Here is a 21,493-nt window from a genome sequence, read left to right as displayed (position 1 = left end):
TGAGGACCGCTGTAAATGGACTTGCTGATTCCCTGGCGGAACCTCATTAGATTCACACGTCCCCCAAACCCACTTTTCTGCCAAGGCCAAACGCTGCATGGCTATTCTGCATTCCGCATGTGGGAAACCCCGAAAAAAAATCTCCTTCGACGAAACCGGCGAGGAATAAATCGAAGGGTTACCGACGCAAGGTTAAATCCAGACGGGCTGGGAGGAGCAGGCGCCGGTCAGAGCCTAGAGTGTCAGCGCGCGGAGGAACGCTGGAAATAAAGAGCGGGCATCAAGCGCGCAGCATAAGGCGCAGACGCGTACGCGTATCACCCGGAGGTTCTTGTCGAGGTCCCGCAAAGGACCCTGCGCTCTGATCTTCGGGCGACGGAATGAAGTCGAATTGCCTAAATCTGGGGACCTTGGATAAAAGTCAAAGTGGCTGTGCAGCAAAACCGGCAGGAGGTGGAGCAGCAATTAGGACTGTAGCCTTTGCCATCTGAAGGTCCCTGCTTTGAATCCTCCATGTTGAGCAAAGTTTTTACCCTCAGCTAGAAGTGTAAGAACGCCAGTACTTCGAAGAGATTTTTCTAATATCTACGTTTATCTGACGCTTCTCTCCAAAGTGGCGTATTTTCTCAGATGGGTCGTTTTCGGTGGAGCGGCTCGGGATAAATGTCGCGCTCAAGGGTGGCGGGATTCGAACCGGCGGCCTTTAGGGTCCGAAGGCCACGGCTCGAACCGGTACGTTGCCGGTTGCGCTGGACAGCCGAGTTCTCTGCAAATCGTCGCGAGAGTCGCTGTGATTTACTGCCCGCAGACCCGTCGCCCCCCCCCCCCCGTCCGAGGGTTCGAGAGGTACCCTGCCCGCTTTCTGAGCCCTGAAAGTGACCGCGTACTCTAAGGCAGCTGCTGTTCCGCGACACTCTCTGACACGCAACAGTTTTGCTCCACATTCTCCCGTAGAGCCCAGTTGTCCACACCGCTGCGGCCCGCGTTCTTCCCACCCTAAAACCGGGCCTCGCTGCACCGTCGACAGAAATGCGGTCGTGCCCGTTTAAGTGCTTTCCGAGGCTATTCGGGGGCCGATTTGCATCCTCGTTATTGTAATCGTTGACACGGAGAGACACGGATGAGGGGAGGAGAGGCTAAGAGATCCAGTCCCGTCGCCCCGCAGTCGTGCCTGGGAAGCATGGAGCCTCTCTCACTGGGGCAAGGACATTTTTTCTGCTCGTTCTCCGTGCCTCCCTCGAAAAAACAGAAAGAAAGAAAGAAAGAAAGCGTTGCTCCGCACTAAATTAAAGAGTAAACAGATTTCGTCATAATTTACGAAGGCAGCAGCTTACCTAAGCGCTTTTGCAAAACTTTATCCTGAGGTTTGCCAGAGTTAAAGCCCGTAATATAATTATAAGCAAACACGGCCCAGGTTACGGCGCGGTGTTCGATTACATCGAAACGGAGCTACGATGCCGAATCCGAGCTTATTGCCGCGCGGTGACAAATGATACGAAGCACGATCTCTCGTCCTTGCCAGTTCAAACATTTGCTGGGCCTATTTTTGGAAGACGGCAGAGGCAAAACGCAGAGATACGCGCGGTGCCTCTCGCTGCCGCCGAAACCCTTTCCTCTTAATGAATTTGCCATAAACGTTTCCAACGCTTCGAGACGCGTCGCTCCGCCCGAAAGCGACATCATTCAAAGGGACTGAAAGCAACCGAATACGTTCTCGGCGCTTCCTTAAAATGACGAATGCGCCGCTCCGTGACGGCAATTAAAGGAGCCGGTATTTATCGTGCGAGAAAACGTTTCCGGGGGGGGGCGGTGGAAATGCAGCTTTGTCTGCGAGACGGAGAGCCCCGGTGCTGAGTATTTTCGCAGGAGTCGCCAAGATCTGACCCAAGGCTGCCATGCAGGCACCCCCAACGGCGGCGGCGTGAAACGCCGAACGCTATGTTCTCCGTAGATTTACGAGTTCGTCTTTCTTTCACCGGCTGCAGCACAAACCCGCTCGGATAATTCACCCTGCGGCCTCCCCGGCGCCTCGCGCGTTCGCGGCGCGGCCGGATCTCCGTGCGTCGAGGCCTTATTTGGCGGGCCGTCCTGCAGTTACGCTCCGGCTCAGAGTTGGAGAAAACGGGGCTCAGAAACATGCACTTACAATTATTCGGACCGCGTGCACCTACGAATGTTCCCATAGACGGTTTCAGTTTGCAGCTTTATCCTTTTATCCCGCCGCCGGGCCCAGTTGTTCCCACCCTCGGGATTTTAGGGCGGTCACAAGTCCGCTTCTTCGACCGCGAACCTCGGGAGTTGCACGTATGCGGCGCGCACGCGGCGAGCGGACTTCGCTCGGGGTGGCGGGGGAAATTAGTGCGGCATCCGCTCGGAGGGGAAGGGAAAGAAAGAGGAGGCGAGGACTGCGGAAGAATCGCGTCGGGGGATGGAGTGAAGCAGCGGTGATTTTCGAAAACCTTCACGTCCGTTGGACGCGCGCACCCGCAGTACTTTTGGAGCGCGTCTCAACGCGTGAAAATGGCAAAAGGCAAGCAGTCACCTTCCGAGAGGCGGAGAGATGCTCGCGTCCGGGGCCGCGTGCCGTAGCGAGGGAGCGGGACCTCGTTAAAGCTCAAACGGCGGAGCGCGGCCGAGCGCGGCCGCGGGACGTTGTTTTTGCAATTACCTCACTGTTTTCATTGTTTTAATTGCGAAAACGAATGCCTCCTTCTGGCTGCTTTCAATTTGCTGTGACACAGTTCTCGACATTGTTTGCATGAGACCACAATTAGGCAGCATGGGAAAATATTTCGAAGGAGGCTTTGGCGCAGAGAAGATCGGAACGCTGCCTTTTGACACGAGCGTCTGAGGGAAACGTCGATGACACAAACAACGCAGCGAGACATAGATACGCTGGAGGTCTGTCTAACCGGGGAGGGGGGGGCAGGAAAGAATTCATAACAAAAGTCCTTTTTCCAGAAAAGTCCATCGTTCTTCCAGTTGACTTTAGGCACAAGTTTGAAAGGCATCAGGAGCCCAGTAATAATAGAAACCCTTGACTTTGCTGGAGTTTTTCCAAGAAGAAAAAATTATGCTGGCATTGAAAAAAAAAAAATAATAAAAATAACTTAATGGCAAAGAATTCAAACTTGAAACAGTTTTACGGTAACATTTTTGGCTGAGTAAAAGCTCTCACACTGTGCAATACTTGAGATACTTTCTGTTATCCTACATAAGGATGAACTTTTTTCTTGGTCTTTGTTTCTTGCAGAGTCTGAAACTCTTTCTGAGCTGCGCTCAGCTTTGAATATAGGTTTGAATATGTATATATTTAATTCTAATATCACACACACACATTGACTGAAACCGCTTATCCCGGGCGGGGTCGGAGGGAGCCAGAGCCTAACCTGGCAACACGGGGCGTGGGGCTGGAGGAGGGAGGGGACACACCCAGGACGGGACGCCAGTCCATCACAAAGCACCCCAAGCGGGACTCGAACCCCAGACCCACCGAAGAGCAGGACCCGGTCCAACCCAGTGCACCGCCGCGCCCCCTTATATAATATATATATATATTTAAATATTGTTAATTTTTCATTGTTAGTCAACAGGCAAAGCGAGGCGGTGAGTCCTCGCAAGCTTCGTATCTCCGGTGGCCATCTGGAGTGGGCCGTAAAGGGCGGCGCAACCACTTGACCGCTAAGTGGGCTTCCACTTGTGCTCCCTCTGGATTCCTGGGCCCTGTGGGGGTCCAGCACGGGGGCGGAGCTTTGCGCACCCGTGTTTTAGCGCTCATCCGTGCCCCATGCGCTGCGCCGCTCCGTTCGCCGCCCGTCTTATCCCGTCCGGGGTGAGTAGCAGGCGGGCGGTCGAGCCCAGGCCGTTCACATTCACGTGCAGGGAAACGCTCACATATGTGCTCAAGGTGTGCGCGCGACTGCCTCCCTGGCTCACCCCCCAACTCGGAGATAGTAAGAGATCCAAATGATCAGGCACCGATGGCTGCCAGCGCTTCAAAGCCCCCACTTCAGACAAGGAGGGACATGGTGCCGATGGCGGTGTGTTGATGGGGGGGAACGGAGGCCCACCTTGAACTCCTCGGCTCCCCAGGAGACACACAGCAAATCGAAGAGGAATTCCCCGCAATCGAGCAACGCTTTAGCTCTCTTTGATGCTGTGATGTGAGACAGTTGGGGCGGTTGGGGGGGGGGAGTATCCTATGTTCCAATGTACGATCGTAAAGCTTAGATTATTTTTATATGGGCACGGAGCAGTCGGAAAGAGCGTTCGGAGGTAATGGAAGCCGTGCCAGTCCGCGAAGAATGTCCAGGTCGAGTGATAAAACGCAGCTCGACTTTGGACAAATTCGAACTTGAGATGAATTTAAGCGCCTCTCCTTTCTGCAGCGTTGCCCGGGAACGAAGTGTAACGGATCGGTGTTCAATCAAGGTTTTAGCTCCTGTAACCCAATTAGGCCCCGGGCGGTTTCGGGGTGACGGGTGACGCAAGGCAGAGATCCGCACGCTGAAGGTGGGTCTCCGTCCATGAGACTCCGCCCCCTTCCCCTCGGCTGAAGGTCAGCGTCCGTGCCGCCGGAGACGGGCGTTCGCGGGTCGGCGAAAAGAGGAGCAAGGTGCGATCGGGACGGCGGTTCGGAGACGGGGGAGGGGCGCGGAAGAAGGGGGCCGAGCGAGCGGGAAGCCGCTGTTTCTAATTAGGATGCTTCGCCTGTGACGCAGCAGCATCGCCGTGAAGTATGAAGTATGTTTGGATCACGCACGCTGACAACCTCATCAAAAAGCTGGAAACACTGAGGCCCCTGAGCAGAAGAGGGATGAGGCCTGAGAAATGCACTTTTCCCACACTTTACAGCTCGGAGGCTCACAGAAACAAATCTTCTTGACAGATCGGCTTCACACACACACAGAGAGAGAGAGAGAGAGACACACACACACCATAGAGTGTTTTTATGAACTGCCACAAATATGATCGCTGGTGTCTTCCTGCAGCACTTGGGGCGAAATCGTCCCCGGTGACGGGGTGCTTTGTGCCACAGGTGCTGCAGAGACAAGTCTGGCGAAGAGACGAGAGAAGGAAGTCAAAACATGAGAAATGTGACAAATGCGGTGTCGGAGGGCTTGACCGGCTCGTCCCGCAGACGTCCTCCGGGACAGGCCCGGACCGGCCCGCTGTCGGGACGCGTTCTCCGTGTGCTCCGGCTGTCCTTCCTCTCACGTCTTGTCTTTTGTCTGCCACCCCCTGCGGCCCACAGCATGCGACTGCCACCCCGTGGGGGCCGCCGGCAAGACCTGCAACCAGACCACGGGCCAGTGCCCCTGCAAGGACGGCGTGACGGGCATCACCTGCAACCGCTGTGCCAAGGGCTACCAGCAGAGCCGCTCTCCCATCGCACCCTGCATAAGTAGGTGGCGCCGCCTCCTTTGCACCCGAGCGGGCTCGCCGGCACCGCCCGCCGCTCCCCGACATCCGCACCCCCGTAAGCGCGACCGGGGCTCTCGCGCTGAAACGCAACGCGCCATGCGGGCGGGACGTTTCCTGCGCTCCGTCAGCCCTCGTTCTCAACCTCGCGCGCCAGATTGCATTTCGTTCCCTTTTCCTATTCCGTTGTTTCCCCGGACGACCAACGGGACCGGCTCCTAAAACAAACGGAGCATTAAAGCCGTCGCGTTTTCCCGTTACGTGGCGGCTGCGTGCCGACAGTCACGCTCCTAATAAATCTGGAGAACGCAGCCGCACTATCTCCGGCGGGACACTTTGGCCCGTGGAGATAAAGGTCCAGACTCATAGGGGCCCCGGGCCACTCGTCGCTGCCGGGTCCGTATCGGAGATGGCCGGGCCCTCCGATAAAGACGACAAGGAGAGACGCGCCGTGTCCCCGAGCAACCGGACCGCGATCGACACGTTTTTAACGGGCGTCTTCGCCAAAGAAGTCGTGCTTGGAGACCGAACGAAGCCCTTGTAAAAGGAATGCGCGTTCTCAAGATATTGTTGGCGGAGGTACAAAAAGATAAATCAGACTTATAAACCCGCTGGAATCGGATTTCCTCGACGGTGCCGGGAAAGTGACACGGACAGAGGCGCGAAACTTGGACAGGCGTCCGTCCCTCCGATTAAACCGGATACGTTCGGTTTCTCGCGCAACCGCCCGGCACTCTATTTCGGTTTTAATAGCTCGATATCGAATTCTATAATATCGAGCGCGTTGCCAAGTTCAGGTTTAACAAGGAAGAGTCGTTGCTCTGCCTTCGTATAATTTGCAGTGTAGAGAGCCATAAATCCGTAGGATTCGGCAAGAGTTTTTATTTAAACTGGCGCACAGCTCGGAACGGCGATCTACTATCGGAGCCCTTCGGTCCGTCGGCGAGAACTGGGCTTTGTTTAAGCGCCACGCGTTATTTGGTCCCCGCGATGTTGGCGTGCACATTTTCGACGTCGTGATGGAAGCAAACGAGTGCCGTAACGGAGGAGACCCGAGCGTGTCCGCCGAGCCTGCGGCGAAGCGCAACTACGGCCGGGGCGCCGAGCCCGGGGCCGAATAACGGTCGGCGTCGGGTAACGGGACCGTGTCGAGAGAGAGGAAGAGGCGAACGTCGCCGGGCTGCTCCGAGGCGCTCCTTGCTTCGGCGCATCTGCGCGTTCCACACAAAGGACGGACTTCAGATGTCCTCGAACCTCGGCGGGCCGTCCCGAACCTGCGTGCACACCTTCCCCACGCTCCTAGGGTGTTGTCACACGCCCTTCAGTTCACATCTTATCAGATGCATTCTGAGAGCGCACACACACACACACACACCAAACTGCTTGTCCCATACAGGGTCACATGGAGCCAGAGCCTAACCCGGCAACACAGGGCATAAGGCCGGAGGGGGAGGGGACACACCCAGGACGGGACGCCACTCCATCACAAGGCACCCCAAGCGGGATTCGAACCGGAGAGCAGGACCCGGTTCAACCCACTGCACCACCGCGCCCCCTAATAATAATAATAATAATAAAATAATACGGGTTGGATTAATGGAATAACATGGGTTTCTCAGCTGCTACCAAGTCCACTCAGCATGAACTCAAAATCAGAACAACGTCATTCCATCTTTACCTTCACAATTTTTCGGAAAGCCCATGTCCAAGTCCGTAGAACTTTTTATTTTATAATCCGACAACTTTTGTTGCAGACTGTAAAATGTAAAAGTGATCCATACTCCCAGAAATAATTTCTAAAAACATGCAAAAGTGCACTTGTCGTTACCGGAAGGGACGTTTGTTTTTATTCTGCTTCGTACTTCTAGCAGAATGCTGTATGGCTCCACCGTTCGTTTTAACCTTGGGAGACATACAATTGGAAATTAAAATTTAAAATGAAACGTGACACTTCCATAATTTCTAAATGAAATCTTAAATAATACGCATAGACACGCAGGTTTTTTTCTTACTAAATATCAACAGTGAGAATAACGAGTTTAAATTTCAGCGGCTGATGTTTTGAACGAATCTTTTCGTTCGCAATAATTCCGTGCGTTTCTGTGAATTGATAGAACAAGCTTATTAGTCCCAGTACATAACTCATCTCTGTTCAAATCCCGCATCCTGCCGTAGTGCCCTCGATCGAGGTACTTGGCGGAAGCGGAACGGTAAAAATGACCGCGCTCTACACGTGAATGTCGTCGCAAGTTACCTTTGGAGAAAAGCGCCAGCGAAATGAGGGCGCAAGTTACTGTTTTCGTCTCGTCGCGAACATGTGTCGTGTCTAACGCGGAGATGTTTTCATCGAAACGTTTCGTTATCTTTGCTCCGCCTTACCCCTGGGCCATAACCCTCATACCACCCAGCTGCTGGCAATTTCCTCACGTATCGCCTCCATCTCTCCGTCGCTTTGCCCCCGCGCGTGCTGACGCCTTTGTAAAGGGCCCTCGTCCCCCGGACGTCTTGCGGGTTTCTTTCCCCGCCCGAAAGAAAAGCGCCTTTCCCCGCTGCCGCCGGCTCGTACCGCGGGAGATAAGAGCAACTCCTTGCCGCCACGCTTGGCTTCCCTAAATGTCAGCTTCCTGCCTCTTTGAACGCGAGCGGCGGGTGGAAAAATCGAGCCTCGTTGAGAAAGTAACGTAACGCGGCTCGGACGTAACTCGCGCGGCAGCCGGGAGGACGGATTGAAAAATTTAGGGGTCACATGCCTTCTGCCAGCGACGCGAGCGACCCTTTCTCTCGGCCGCTTGCTTTCTTCCCCAGCGCAGCGGAACACACGAAAAACACACGCATTCAGCCATGCAACTTTGCTTTGCATATATGCTGAAGAGGGTGCGATGCAGCGTGATGAGTGTGTCTAAGCTCGTTCTGTGCTTCAACATCCTTCTCTGCCCACAGAGATTCCCGTTGCCCCACCCACCACTATGGCAAGTGGCCCGGAGGAGCCCTCAGGTGAGAGCTGCATTACTTCACTCGGTCTGATCTTTTTCCCAATATCATGTCTTACATTCTCTTAAACACACACACACGCTTTCTGAACCGCTTGTCCCATATGGGGTCACAGAGCCTAATCCAGCAGCACAGGGCATAAGGTTGGAGGGGGAGGGGACACACCCAGGGCGGGACGCCAGTCCATCGCAAGGCACCCCAAGCGGGACTCGAACCCCAGACCCACCGGAGAGCAGGACCGTGGTCCAACCCACTGCGCCACCGCACCCCCCTTCTCTTAAACACGTTATTATATTTCACTAGTATGAATAAGTTATGTGCTGTAAAATGGGTGGTAAAAACGTTACGCTGATTACATCACTTAATACAGCTGGTAGCAGAGTGGACAGAGCCCACGTTGCCTTGACGTTGAAGAACCGGGGTTCAAATCCCACCTCCTGCGGTTGAAGCGATGGGGTAGATACCATGCTGCTGTAAAAATGGGTAAATCATTGTAAATCACAGCTTAGCACTCAAACCTTGACACTGCAAGCCAGATTGAGGAAAATCTGAATTAGTAACAATATCGCTGAAGATTACGCATTTACCGTGGAATATAACTCGGCGGTGATTTTAAAGGGAGGGAAAGCAAGGGAAGCCTTTTCTTTACAAATGACGTCGTAGGGACTTGCTACTGTCACATTCGTTCTACGTGTAATAGCGACTGACATGTATTTAATTCTTAGAAATAGATGGGAAGAGAAAGAAAATCAAACACACACACACACACCAAGCGGCGCAACGTGGAAACGCAGTTTTCCACCCGCGACACGTCTCCCGGTCGGAACGGCGTGACGGTATGACGGCTCGCCGTAGGGGTGAGTAATGACCGGAGCCTGAGACGCGACTCGGGAATTCGGGCATGCGCGAGAGCGGCGCGGCCGTTTTAAGCGAGCCCAGGGGTCTCCCGGCGTGACTTTTGCCGGCTAAATTGACACGTAAAAGAGGAGGGCGCGAAACCCCTCCTGGGTCAGTCCCCACCCCCGTCCCATTTCTCATTCAGCCGTTTCTTTCGCCGAGCATCCTTTGTGTCGACGTGTCGATCGGAGCGCTCTTTACATAATGGAAACTGTCTGCGGCCTAATGGAGAATGCACCGGGGAGGCCCTGTTTACACCCGTGCAAAACCAACAAACAAACCTTCCGCAAACAGCGAACCGACACCGCTTCGCCACACGCCGATCCGTCTCGCCGGGGACGCGTGGGAGAACAGACGTGCTTTCGGCGGCAAATTAATCGCTGCCCGTTGACCCGAAATAAGTTCCCTAATTGCCGAAATCCCGAAATCCTCGAATCCTCGAATCCTGCCCGCACCCACAAAACTCATTTCTGACCTCATTAACATGCTCTTGGTTTTCCTCCACATGCTTTAATAATGCAAGTGCTGCAAAACGCCCAAGGCTGCCTAACCGGAACTGACATTGTTCAATTTTTAATACTGTTTTTGTCCAAATCTCTGCAGAAACCTTTAGAAAGGCAGCTGGTGCACTGTGCCGGGGTAGCGAAACACACACATATAGAAGAGCAAACGCACTAAGGACAGTTATCACTTCACCTGAAGCATGTTTTTGAACTGTGGGAGGAAACCAGAGCCTGGAGGAAGCCCACATAAACAAGGGGAAAACATGGAAACACCACACAGACTTGAGCTGGATTCAAACCCTTATCTAACCAAACAGCCCAAGACCTGTGGAGCAGTGGTTCAGAATGAACTTAACACACACACACACACACACACACACACACACACTGCTTGTCCCAAGGAGGGTCGCAGGAAGCCGTAGTCTAACCCAGCAACACACGGCGCAAGGCTGGAGGGGAGGGGACACACCCAGGACGGGACGCCAGTCCATCGCAAGGCACCCCAAGCGGGACTCGAACCCCAGACCCACCCGAGAGCAGATACAGGCCAAACCCACTGTACCACCGCATCCCCCGAACTTAATACAAAACATACATATTTACATGCTCACTTTTCGACCGATAATGTGAGAACTCATGCAGAGTTTTTTGGACTATAAATGTGTGTTTTTTGCACTGGTCCCACATTAAAGTTAGTAATGTGTTCTATTAATTTTTAATTTGAGGCTGCAGCTACAGGGCTGGACTGTTTGATGGGAGCTGTGGAAAGGTACAGTATGGGGATCTGGCAGATATGCATAAAGACCCACGCTCAGCCAGGGGGACGGGGATCCTGACCACCCAGGCACGCTGCTCAGTGAAACACACACACACACACACACACACACACACGCGCACACTCCACTGCATTCCCAAAGGCCCGGGAGCCCACCTCAGGACAGTACGGTGCGTGAAAAAAACATGATCTCATCCCAGCCGTAATTACAAACATATGGAAGTGGTCTTATCGGGGCATCGTCCGCCCCCTTACCTCCACCCCCCCAACCCCGCGGGTCCCGCTGGCCCATCAACGGGGCGTGCAGCGTGACGAGGAAAGCGAGCCCCGTTCCAGGAAAGTACCCGTCCCCGCCAGCCGGACAGCTGCGCGGCAGGTGCCTCGTCCATAAATTGGCGGCGCGGGGGGTGCCGAGGGGTTCGCGGCGCGAAATTATCTCCGGCGCAGGCTCCCCGGCCGCACGTAGCGAGAAGCGTACGGTCGGCAGCTCGGCGTGCAAACCGCGGAAGAAACGGATGCCGCCCGGGGTCGTGAGCTACGGCGGGCGGCTCTCGGGATTCCTCCGCCGCGAGGGCGGCCTCTCGCGCCTCTGCGCCCGGCCTTCCGCAGCGCCGCGCGGTCCCGACACGGGGGCACGTGGCGAAAACCCGCAGGTCCTTGCATTAAAACGCCTTCAACAGAGCGGCGCACAGAACGCGATTTACGGTCTGGCGTGACGTCTTCGAGTTCTTCGGGCGCGCGCTGCACGTCTACTCCGAAAGCGCGCCGGGCAGCCCGGCCTCGGCTCGTTTCGCCTCTCGGCCGGAGCCGCGTCGCCCGCGAGAAGCGTCCCGTTTTCCGCTTTCCGTTTTTATCGCTGAACCGTATCTAAATGGCAAATAAACACATTATCATTTTGAGCTGAGAATCAACTTTTTTCTTTTCAAGGTTTTTCGATCCAAGAGGAAACAGAATCTGCCCGCGGACAAATCCGGGCGCCCACCCCAACCCCGCTGGCCCCCCATTCTAGTGGCTCCAGGCTTCGGCTATAATCTAATTACATGCTTTATTTGCGGCAATTTGTTTTTCAATCGGTCTTGTTCGGCGGGTAGAAAGGCCTCCCCCTGTGCGCTTATTTACACCTTATTGTTTCGGGACGCAGGTCTCTGTCTCGGCCTCCGTGTCACTGGCTCCGGAGCAACGGTTGTGTAACACGCACCGCGTCCAGGCGGAGAGCTGGCCGCCGCGGCGCGATCTCGCCTCCCGGCCAGCGGGGCGGGGGGGTGCGTGCTCGCATGCGTCCCTTTGGCTTCGTACGCGAAGGGCCAAGATGTCTGAGCTCATTCTGTTCTGCGAAGGGACCGTCCCCGGCGCTAGGAAACCCGGGCGACGGGTGGAGGCCGTACGGGGGTGTCCCGTCACCGCGCCGCCGTCTCGACTCCCGGGACACTTGTCGCCGGTCCGGGGCGCGATGTAAGCCGGGCGAAGCCTCTGGAAGGAGATGGAGGAGACCCCGAGATTCTAATGGGAACCGTGGTCTATCAAAGGGAAGTATGGCGATGGCGTCCGGAGAGGCAGGGGCACACAAAGCGGGCTTTGCCCCCCGCTTTCATTTACATGGAAATCAGGCGCGGCTGATATGGACTCCTTAATTTCATTTACTTTGCCATTTTCCCTCCCCGTCCTCCCCGCCGGCCCACCGCCCTCACTGTCCCAGAGCTGATTTGGGGTTTACTAGAAGTGACACCCCTCCCCTTTCGGTGCATTTTTTCTCATTCCATGGTTACCCGGGCAACTTCATTCACACGGAGTATAATAGAAAATAAAAGGCGGGCATGGACCAAGGACTGGACACAACAATGTAGTTTGTTCATATTCAGGCTGGCTGAAAGGTCCTCTCCCTCTCCAACCCCCCCCCAGCACCCGCAACCCACCGCCCTTCACCTCCGTCTCCTCAAAGAAGGGCCGTTCACAATGCGTGGGGGGCTTGGGCAGGGGGGGGGGGGGGGGGCCGAGCGAGATATTCTGGATCCAATTTGCGTCAGTCTGAGAACGAGCGAAAGGAAACAAATGATTTTAATTTTCCGTTCGGCCTCGCGTCGCACTTTTCGGTCGCGAAAGGTGCCCGGCGTGGCGACGGCGCGGTGGAGGAGATCGGTAAGGGCGCCGGGGGTGACGCCGAGAGCCGCTTTGCGCGACAACGTTCGTACGCGAGGCGGTCCGTGGCGGCTGCGCGCCGGCTGGCCCGGCGAGCGGCGACCGAGCGCCGATGCGGAACGAGCCCTCGGCTCGGCCAGCTCCGCGTATTTATTTGTTCACCGCGGTGGAGTGGACACCAAAGGGGGCTTTGCTAACGCTTCACGGGCTGCTAATTTCCTCCCCGACCTCCCTTTGTGGCGCGCCGACCCCTTCCCCAGGGTCCCGGTGCAATAAATGCCAAAGGTTGACATGGCCCAGGGTCAACGGAGCTGGGAGGGGGGCTCGAGCTGACAACGGGGCCCGTATAGGCCTTAATCAGTCCCACGGTGGCACTTTGACAGTGGGTGGGGGTGGACTTTGTGCGGCTCTCAAAAGACCTGGGTGGCACAATGAGCGCGGCCGAGAGATCGCTCGCATTATAGGCGTAGGCAGCGCGCGGACAGCCGCGGTATTTACCGTCCAGAGGCTTTTGTGTGAGCTTTCCTCTCCTCGCGGCTTAGCGAACTCTAGTAGACAACACAATCCAACCTGGCAGATGGGTATTACTAGCAGCAAAGGTATCCGGGAGCGGACCTGTAGCTAAGGGCCGTCTCCGCTCCATTCCCAGCAGGCTTGGATGTTCCACATGCAATTATTGACGCTCCTTTCTTTCCCTCTTCCTCCCTCCCTCCACCCACCCATCCCACGTAGACTGTGATTCCTACTGCAAGGCATCCAAAGGCAAGCTGAAGATCAACATGAAGAAGTACTGCAAGAAAGATTACGGTAAGCCCGCTCTGTCCGGATGACCCGAAAGCGTCTGTTTATTTACCTTTAGCCGTGGCCAGAGGTCTCCGAGGCCAGAACACTGAGCCTCTCCCCAGGCTTTGAGGTGAAGGCTTACTTCGGCTTTTAACGCAAAAAGCGTCAAAGGATCAAACGGGAGGAAAGGCAATCAGTAGGAGCTCGCTGATGGACAGCCCAGCAGGTATTCAGTCCGTAAGCGGATAAGGCAAAGTTGGTGTGACGGATGGGGGGGTGCGGGTAAGGGGGAGGGGTTCTGACAACTCCAGAAGTGCTCATTAAGAGATGACACCTTCCCCTTTCTTCTGCCAGCCTTCTTGTGGCCTCCCAACACTTGTCATCATTAACAGGCATTTGGACTTTCCCACCTCCATGCGGGAAACGGGCGGCACGGTGGCACAGCGAGTAGCGCTGCTCTCTCACGGCACCTGGGTGGTGCGAGAGGACGTAGGTTCGATGGCCGCTCAGTCTGTGTGGGGTTTGCACGTTCTCCCCGTGTCTGCGTGGGTTTCCTCCGGGTGCTCTGGTTTCCTCCCACACTCCAAAGACATGCTGTTCAGGTTCATCCATAGTATGTGAGTGACAGAGTGTGTGTTCCACTGATGTATGGATGAGTGACCAATTGTAAGTAGTGTATCTAGCAGTGTATATCACCTTGGTGAACAAGGTGCGTGGGCTGATAACATTACATAGAGTTCAGTGGAAGTTGCTTTGGAGAAAACACACACAATGTCTACAACCGCTTGTCCGGAGCGGGGGTCGTGGCAAACTGGAGCCTAACCCCGCAACACGGGGCGCCAGGCTGGAGGGAGAGGGGACATACCTCGGACGGGCTGCGGCAAGGCACCCCAAGCAGGACCACAGAGCAGGCCCCGGCCAAACCACTGTGCCCCCCTTTTTGGAGAGAAGCATCTGCTAAATAAATGCAATGTGTGCCTGAAGCCAGGCTGTCTAATGGGTCCACCAGCAAGGCTGCCGTTACAGATGTAATGACACCACATCGGGCTCTGATGGGAACACTGTTGCATACACACAAATGATCATTAACTGGACCCGCTACAGGCCAGGCTGCACGGTTTCTGTTTCGAATGAAAACACTCAACGGTTGTTGTCCAGGTGAGTTTTAACTGGGCTCCAATGCTTTGAAGTCCTGCTAAGTGCTTCTGATATGGAAAAGCATCTGCTGCCGTGCAACTCTGCATCAGCCCTGACATCATGAAACACACACACACATCATCTGAAACCACGTGTCTCATATGGGGTTGCAGGGAGACAGAGCCTAACCCAGCAGCACAGGGCACAGGGCTGGAGGGGGAGGGGACACACCCAGGATGGGACACCAGTCCATCGCAAGACATCCCAAGCGGGACTTGAACCCCAGACCCACCAGAGAGCAGGACCCGGTCCAACCCACTGCACCACCAGCCCCCCCCCCACCATGAAACGTGTATTTTCATGTACCTTCTCCTGCATGCTGCCCTCACTTACTGTGTTATTTATTAGCGTTTACACACTGGAAAGCTGGTGTGACAAGATGCAGCAGGGGGTCACGTCTCTGCTGCACTGCTAATATTTGCTTCTCGACATTTGCCTCCGGTGAGAAGCAGGTGCGACGCTGGAAAGCGGAGCGATTTGCCGAGGGATACGGGGTCCGCTGCAGGTGGACGGCCTGCCTAGGAGGAGCGGGGATGGGAGGTACCGGGGCCTATTGGGACTATCCTGATCTTATTCCCAGCAGTCCTCCGCCATTGGGAAGGCCCCGGAGGGGGAACCTCCTGGGGTGTCTGGCACGAGCCGGCCCCCTGCCAGTAAGCAACGATCGCGGCGCCACCCCCGCCAGGCCTCGCAGGGAGCTGTGACTCATCGGATTTCCACCACTTGGGGGGGATGCGTGGCCGTGACTTGGGGCATCGAAGCAGCTGCCACTGAAGCCCCCGCTCTTACGGTTCTCCTCCATTACGAATTACAGGCAATTTCCTCTCCAGCCCACCCCGCTGTGCCCCCCATGGCCCGGCAGGGGCCCGGCCCGCCTTCCCCAGGCCCCCTTTTGCCAAGACTCGGTTTTAATCCACTTTCTCTTGCTTTGTGGCAGGGCTTGCGGGGGTCGCATTAGGGCAAAGCTACTATGGGCTAAGAGGAACCGAACATCACCGGTCTGCACCGAATCCTCTCAGGTGCGCAGGGAGGAGAACCGAGTCGCGTGCGGACTCGTGCCATGCCGGCATCGCGTCAATCCGCAAGACCAACGTAGAGCGTTTTCTGCTCAACGTCAATGAACGAAACAAACCCTGCATTGTTGAACCGCCCACACAGCGATGTTGTCCATATCAGATACGCACAGCTTCACCTCGCTAACGAAAATAAAGCAAGGGGAATGTGACAAATATCATCTTAGAGGACCGCATATCACTATATTGCCCCACCGATTCTGTATTTACCGCTGAATGAGCTCCGACTTGCAGAAGACTTGACCCACAGCTTTGGAAGGGTCTTCAACCGCTGGGTTCGTTTGGTTGTGAATTTCCACACTGACACAAAGCGCCTTCCAGTGGTGACGCCACCGGACAGAGGGGCTTATGCGACGAGTATAAGAGAACTTACTCTTACCTCCTAGCGCACAGCGGAGGGACAGCTATCTACTGGAGGTGTGTCGTCAAACCGAAGCCTTGCTGAGGTGTTTCCGGAACCTCCTTCCTGGAGAATCATATTGACGCTGGTTCGGAGGCTGAGATTTGTGGCCCCGTATTTCCCGTGTGGCCCCCGCGCCGCCTGCCTGAGATCGAGGCCTAAGCTCATCCCAGATAGAGAGTGAAGGGTCTAGAGGATAGATACTCTGCAGTGGATTCACACTGCTGCTCAACTGGAGAGCGCTGATAGCATCTTGTTGGCTCAGCTGGAAGGTAGACACCTTTAATCCCCGCACACAAGGAAGTGCTTTTCAGCCTTTATCCCTCACTTTTATTTTTCTGTCTCGACTCGCCCCGTCTTTATCAACCCAGTTCGGGATCAGCCAAACCATAAATCATAAAATATTAGCAAGCAGCTCCGACGAGCAACCCCCCGGTTGGCAGACTAGTCTCCTAACCACATGACAAATCATCCTAAGCACCGTACTTAATGGGAGCGGAGCAGCACGGGCCTGTTGGGCTTTCCAGCACTTTCCGTAGCACATGCTGCCTCCCGACGTGTCCCCCGCTCCAGGCGCTGGCTCCGCTTTGGCCCTTGGCTAGAGGCGGGAACACATGAGCACTATGCTGGAATTCTCACCGAAAGCTCCGGGCCCTCTCTCCTTAAAATCAAATAAAATCCAACGCTCTCCCCAAACCGCAGTCCAAGAAACGGAGCCAATCCATATAATAGAATTTACAATGTACGTTCATTTATAATGTATTAAACATTCCTTCAGCGTGAAACTTTCGCTGGGTTCACTAGTGTGTGCAAAATTTGGAATTTTACTGGCACGTATTAAAAACGGATTAGTCATAGTATGTCTAAAACTTTATTGTAAATAAACAAGGTCGTCCACCCACAATGATTATCTCTGGCATCGACAGGACGATCTGTCTGCGGCAGTGAAGGCCATTTCAGCTTTCTGTCCCGTCTCGCTCCCTTCGATTACACCCTCGAGAAAAAAAAGACTTACTTGGACCCCGTCGTGCAGAAATTGGTCCCTAACGTATGAAGCAGTTTTACATTTCATCTGCCATTAAAATAATACAGCATTCAAAAGCGATTTATAAGAAGTATGGATTTAATTTTTCTCTCATATATATTTGCCCTTGTGATTGTGAAAATGACTTCCAATTATGTAGGTATTATATATATTGATTATTATATATATATGTAGGTAATGGTAGAATATTAACCTTTTGCAATTCAAAAATGACACATTTCCAGAGTTATTTTATTTAAGCTTCGTGAGGCCGTAACTCCGTAATGCAGCTGTAGCTGTCGGCTATGAGGCGCCGAAGGAATGAGCACACTGTGGAGTTTCTCCATTAGCCCTCTGTCCCGTCTAAAGAGGCGCACGCGGATTACGCTTTTCCGCACAGCGAGAGGCGGTCACGAGCCGACCCCCCATTCCTTCGCTCCTCCGTCCGTCGCATTCGACAGCGCATCTTTAGAGCGGCAGGGAAGCGAGTGTCCCCAGTTAGTGGCTGCTGGGCCCCTGCGGGCTGACCCCAACGGGCACCGTGGGGGAATGTGTCGCGTTCCCGCCACCCTGCTGTGGCCCTTGGCGGGGAGGGTTGGGGTGAGCGGCAACAGAACAGCAACAGTTTGCCAACGATGGGGGGAAGAGGCATCTTTGTAGTGCTACATCTGTCTGTGCGTTACTACAGAGAGGATAGGGCGAAGAGGGGAATATTCTCTTCTGATACTTCTAGGGCCGCAGAATCAAGAGCCAAAAGAGCACTCTTGTTTGCGAAGGGCTCGCTCCTTCCTCAAAGCACGGCCCCGGCATAGCGTCCGCATGGGCGTGCCTGTCGGCCCCGCGTCGCGACTTTGCCGCTCATCCGATGGGCCGTTGGGATGCGGTGTCAGTGTTTTAAAAGCAGGTGCCGCTGGCTCTGCTTGGCTGCTTCTCCAGCCAGCACGGAGGGTCGAGTCCCCAGTACATCCCTTGGCCGTAGAGACCACAGTAAGCCTGGACACTTGGAAGAAACTTCTCTTGCTTTGTCTGCACCCTCAGCCAGCCACCCACCTATCCCACCTTCTAGCGGGTCAACAAGCACCGAGAGGCCGTGCACCATCCGTGGCTCTCCACGCTCTCCTCTCCACACCCTACCGCTCCTGCACCTGTGAGCTGGAGGATGCCAGCAGACCCCCCCCCCGCTTTGCACAAACACTGGATTGTGGCTATAATGAGGTGTGTTTCCAGCGCTGTTGGGGAGTGAGGTACACGGCAAAACTCTGCGGGGCTTGTGTGCGGGTGTGACCCCCAGCATGAGTGGCACATGAGCACTGTCACCCTCATAGTGTTTCAGTGGTGCTTGAAAGACTCCGTTTTTCCAACCCATTCCTATCGGCATTGTGATCCGCACTTGAATATTCCGGCACATCTGAAGCCCGACGGTCCCAGCGAAGGCTGCGTTAAAAAAAGATGAGCTTATCAGCTGGAGTGAACATGGATAGGAAAACACAACTGTCAAGATTCTGGTTTTGGCACCAAACGTACTCCTGTAACTTGGAGGACAAATAATAAAGGCACCCCGGTACGGGCACCGTTCCAGCCGCCCTCCCTCAGCATCTTTCTTCTTTTAAGGAACAAGTCACCTTCCGCCAGCCCAAAGACGCGGTCAGTGAATGACGAGCCTGTGAGAGGGGGCTCCGCCGATTCCAGCGGCCCCTTTTCATTCAGTAATTGCTCGCAATTTGCTCACAGCAGGCCCCTGTGCCCGCTCGGAGCTTTTCACGCGAGCATTGGAAGCATGGACGCCCCCCTCGAAACACGGCGGTGTGCGCATTCATCAGAGGAGGTGGGAAAAAAAGCATTTCCTACGGGTTTGGAGGATAATGCCCCTGTGATCTGTGTCTCGGACGGCAGTGTGGCCTGAAAGGCAGCTCCTAAGCGCAGTTCGCCGAAGACAAATATCCTCCCGAACTGGGGTGGTTCACTGCAGCCCTTGGGTGGGCGGGCGGGCGGGCGGAGTGAACGGCCTCTCCGGGATGTTTCTAGCTTCACGCGGCGACTCGATTTTATATTCCTGTTTTCCGTCCGCCAAGCGCTTCTAAACGCAGCAGACCACGAGGACAAGGTGCAGCTCTGCCGAGCCCCGGCGCGCTGAGAAATGAGGTAGCGCGCCGAACGGGAAGAGCGCGGCCAGCGGGCCACGGTGCCGCTCGCCGAGCGTCCCTGTGGAAGCGTGGCGTTATTCCCGAACGAAACAACACGCAACACCTGGAACGGCACGAGTGATGGAGACGCGACCCGCTCGTCTCCGTCTTGCCGCCTTCCGGCGTAACCGAGCTTACGGGGACAGCGGTTCCCTCTTTTACTCTGTCCGGCGCGCTGTAAATCTGTGCAGCCATTTATACCACTTGCACCTCAGAGGTTTTATTGCTCCTGACTTTAGACAACTGCTTGTTTCTTCTTCAGAGTTTGCAGAGTGTTTTGCAAAGTGTTTCACCAGCCCCCTTAATTTGCGATGAAAATAAAAGGAATTCAGGGGTTGGAACAGTCCCGGCACCTCTCCTTTTTGTCGGAACCCCTTTTTTTGTGCTCCGAATTGGTCGAGGAAGGAAAACAGTTGCTAGGGGAACCCCCAGTCAAGCCACGAGGAGGATTTTACTTCTTGGGGAGGTGTGCTTTCAAGTGTACATAGTGAGCAGCTATTCTGCCAACTTGGCGGAAAAAAAAAAAAAAACACACTATGGCAACTGTTGCTGTGATAATGAATGTGTGGGACTGCACAACAAGGGGAGGATAAAGGTCAGGCCAGGAGGGGAGAATGGGTAAAGTGGTAAGGGCCAACTGGGTCAGCTGTTCTCACTTGTGGGACAGCAGTGCTTCCGTATGCCCGATTAGGTAAAAAGAAGCTTGGAGTAGCCTTCGTGATGTCACCTCCGGTATGAGAAACTCTAGAGAGACGGTGTGCATGTGTGCAGAACCCTGTTTACATTTACATTACATTTACATTTATACAGAAGCTTTTCTCCAAAGCGACTTCCAACGAACTCTATGCAGTGTTATGAGCCCACACACCTTATTCACCAAGGTGACTTACACTGCTAGATACACTACTTACACTGGCACACTCATCCATACATCATTTGTTTCCAACCGTAAGGAATTATAGGAAGCTGGGAGTATGGAAGTGAAGAAAATGAACCGTTTGGCTTGATGGCTCTGTCTTCAAGTCCCGGTAGAGCCCCCGGTGTTGTTCCTTAAGCAAAGCACCGAGGTGGGCTTTTGGACTGATGAAACTACACAGGATTCCCTCACATAACAAATGCTCATATCGCAAGACTTCAGACTTGAGTGTGCAAGTCATTTGTTCCCTACATTTTTTATAACAACCGTGAGCTCACACTTAGGAGAAACACCTTGTTAGAAGAGAAAGCTCCGTTCAGAACTGGAGTTGCGGTGACGCCGAAGAGCACTCGAAGCAAGCACCCTTCCGCCAGGCACACGTGCCGTGGCTTCTCCCGAACAAGTCAGCCGTCCAGTAGCTGTGTGCCCGCTGGCCCACCCATCCGTCAGCTGAAATCACCAAAGAATGAGGCAGTACGGACACCATGAGTTCAGTTACACATGACCCACTGGCGATTAATAACACTTTCAGAGAGTATTATAGGTCCCTTTACACCGCCTAGGGGCACGGCTCAGCTGATGTAATAGAATCATATTAAGAAAGGCTATTGATGCCGAGCGTCACAGATGAGGACTGTTCTTCTCTAAAAGCCCCATTTATTTCTGAAGACATCTGGGATAGTATCCGATCGATGCATTTGAGAAAAGCCCCTGGAATTCTCTAAGAAATTGTGGACAAATTGGTGCCCTGTGCTAATACCAGAAATTGGCAACATGTTCGAAGAGGGCCGTATCTCACACTTGTGGAGCACAGCTTCAGTTGGGTTGGGCTTCTGTACCAAACATGAGATTTTACTATTGGGCTGCACAAATTAAATACATCATTTATTGGTTCAACATTGGGATAGATTCTGGAGGTTTTACAGAGTTAATTCCACACTATCAAAGACTGTTAGGATTCATGCCTTGCATTCCATAGTTTAATGTTTGCACTTGATAACATTAAGGTGACACTTTTCTCCAAAGCAACTTACCCATTCATACAGCTGGGTAACATCACTGGAGCAGTTCAGGGTAAGTACATTGCTCAAGGGTACTACATCTGGAAATGGGATTAGAACCTGTAATTCCTAGATCTAAAGGCAACAGGTCTAACCACTATGCTACCTGCTGTCATTTATTATAGGAAGGTGA

The 21,493-nt window shown here is 54.2% G+C and overlaps 1 protein-coding gene across 2 annotated transcripts in view; it reads left to right on the top strand.

Moving 5' to 3' along the window:
• Window positions 1-21,493, top strand: part of ntn1a (netrin 1a) — a 64,624-nt gene that overhangs the window by 38,639 nt on the left and 4,492 nt on the right. The window contains exons 3-5 of one of the 2 annotated variants that reach the window (XM_029246737.1): window positions 5,255-5,404; window positions 8,362-8,415; window positions 13,456-13,530. In XM_029246737.1, coding sequence (XP_029102570.1) covers window positions 5,255-5,404; window positions 8,362-8,415; window positions 13,456-13,530 — 279 coding nt within the window. The remainder of the gene's footprint in view (window positions 1-5,254; window positions 5,405-8,361; window positions 8,416-13,455; window positions 13,531-21,493) is intronic. The other variant, XM_018761532.2, reaches the window with a different exon arrangement.

Source organism: Scleropages formosus, chromosome 20 (genome assembly GCF_900964775.1).
Source record: "Scleropages formosus chromosome 20, fSclFor1.1, whole genome shotgun sequence".
In the NCBI taxonomy this organism is placed as follows: domain Eukaryota; kingdom Metazoa; phylum Chordata; class Actinopteri; order Osteoglossiformes; family Osteoglossidae; genus Scleropages; species Scleropages formosus.
This window is presented reverse-complemented; position numbering and strand designations above follow the sequence as displayed.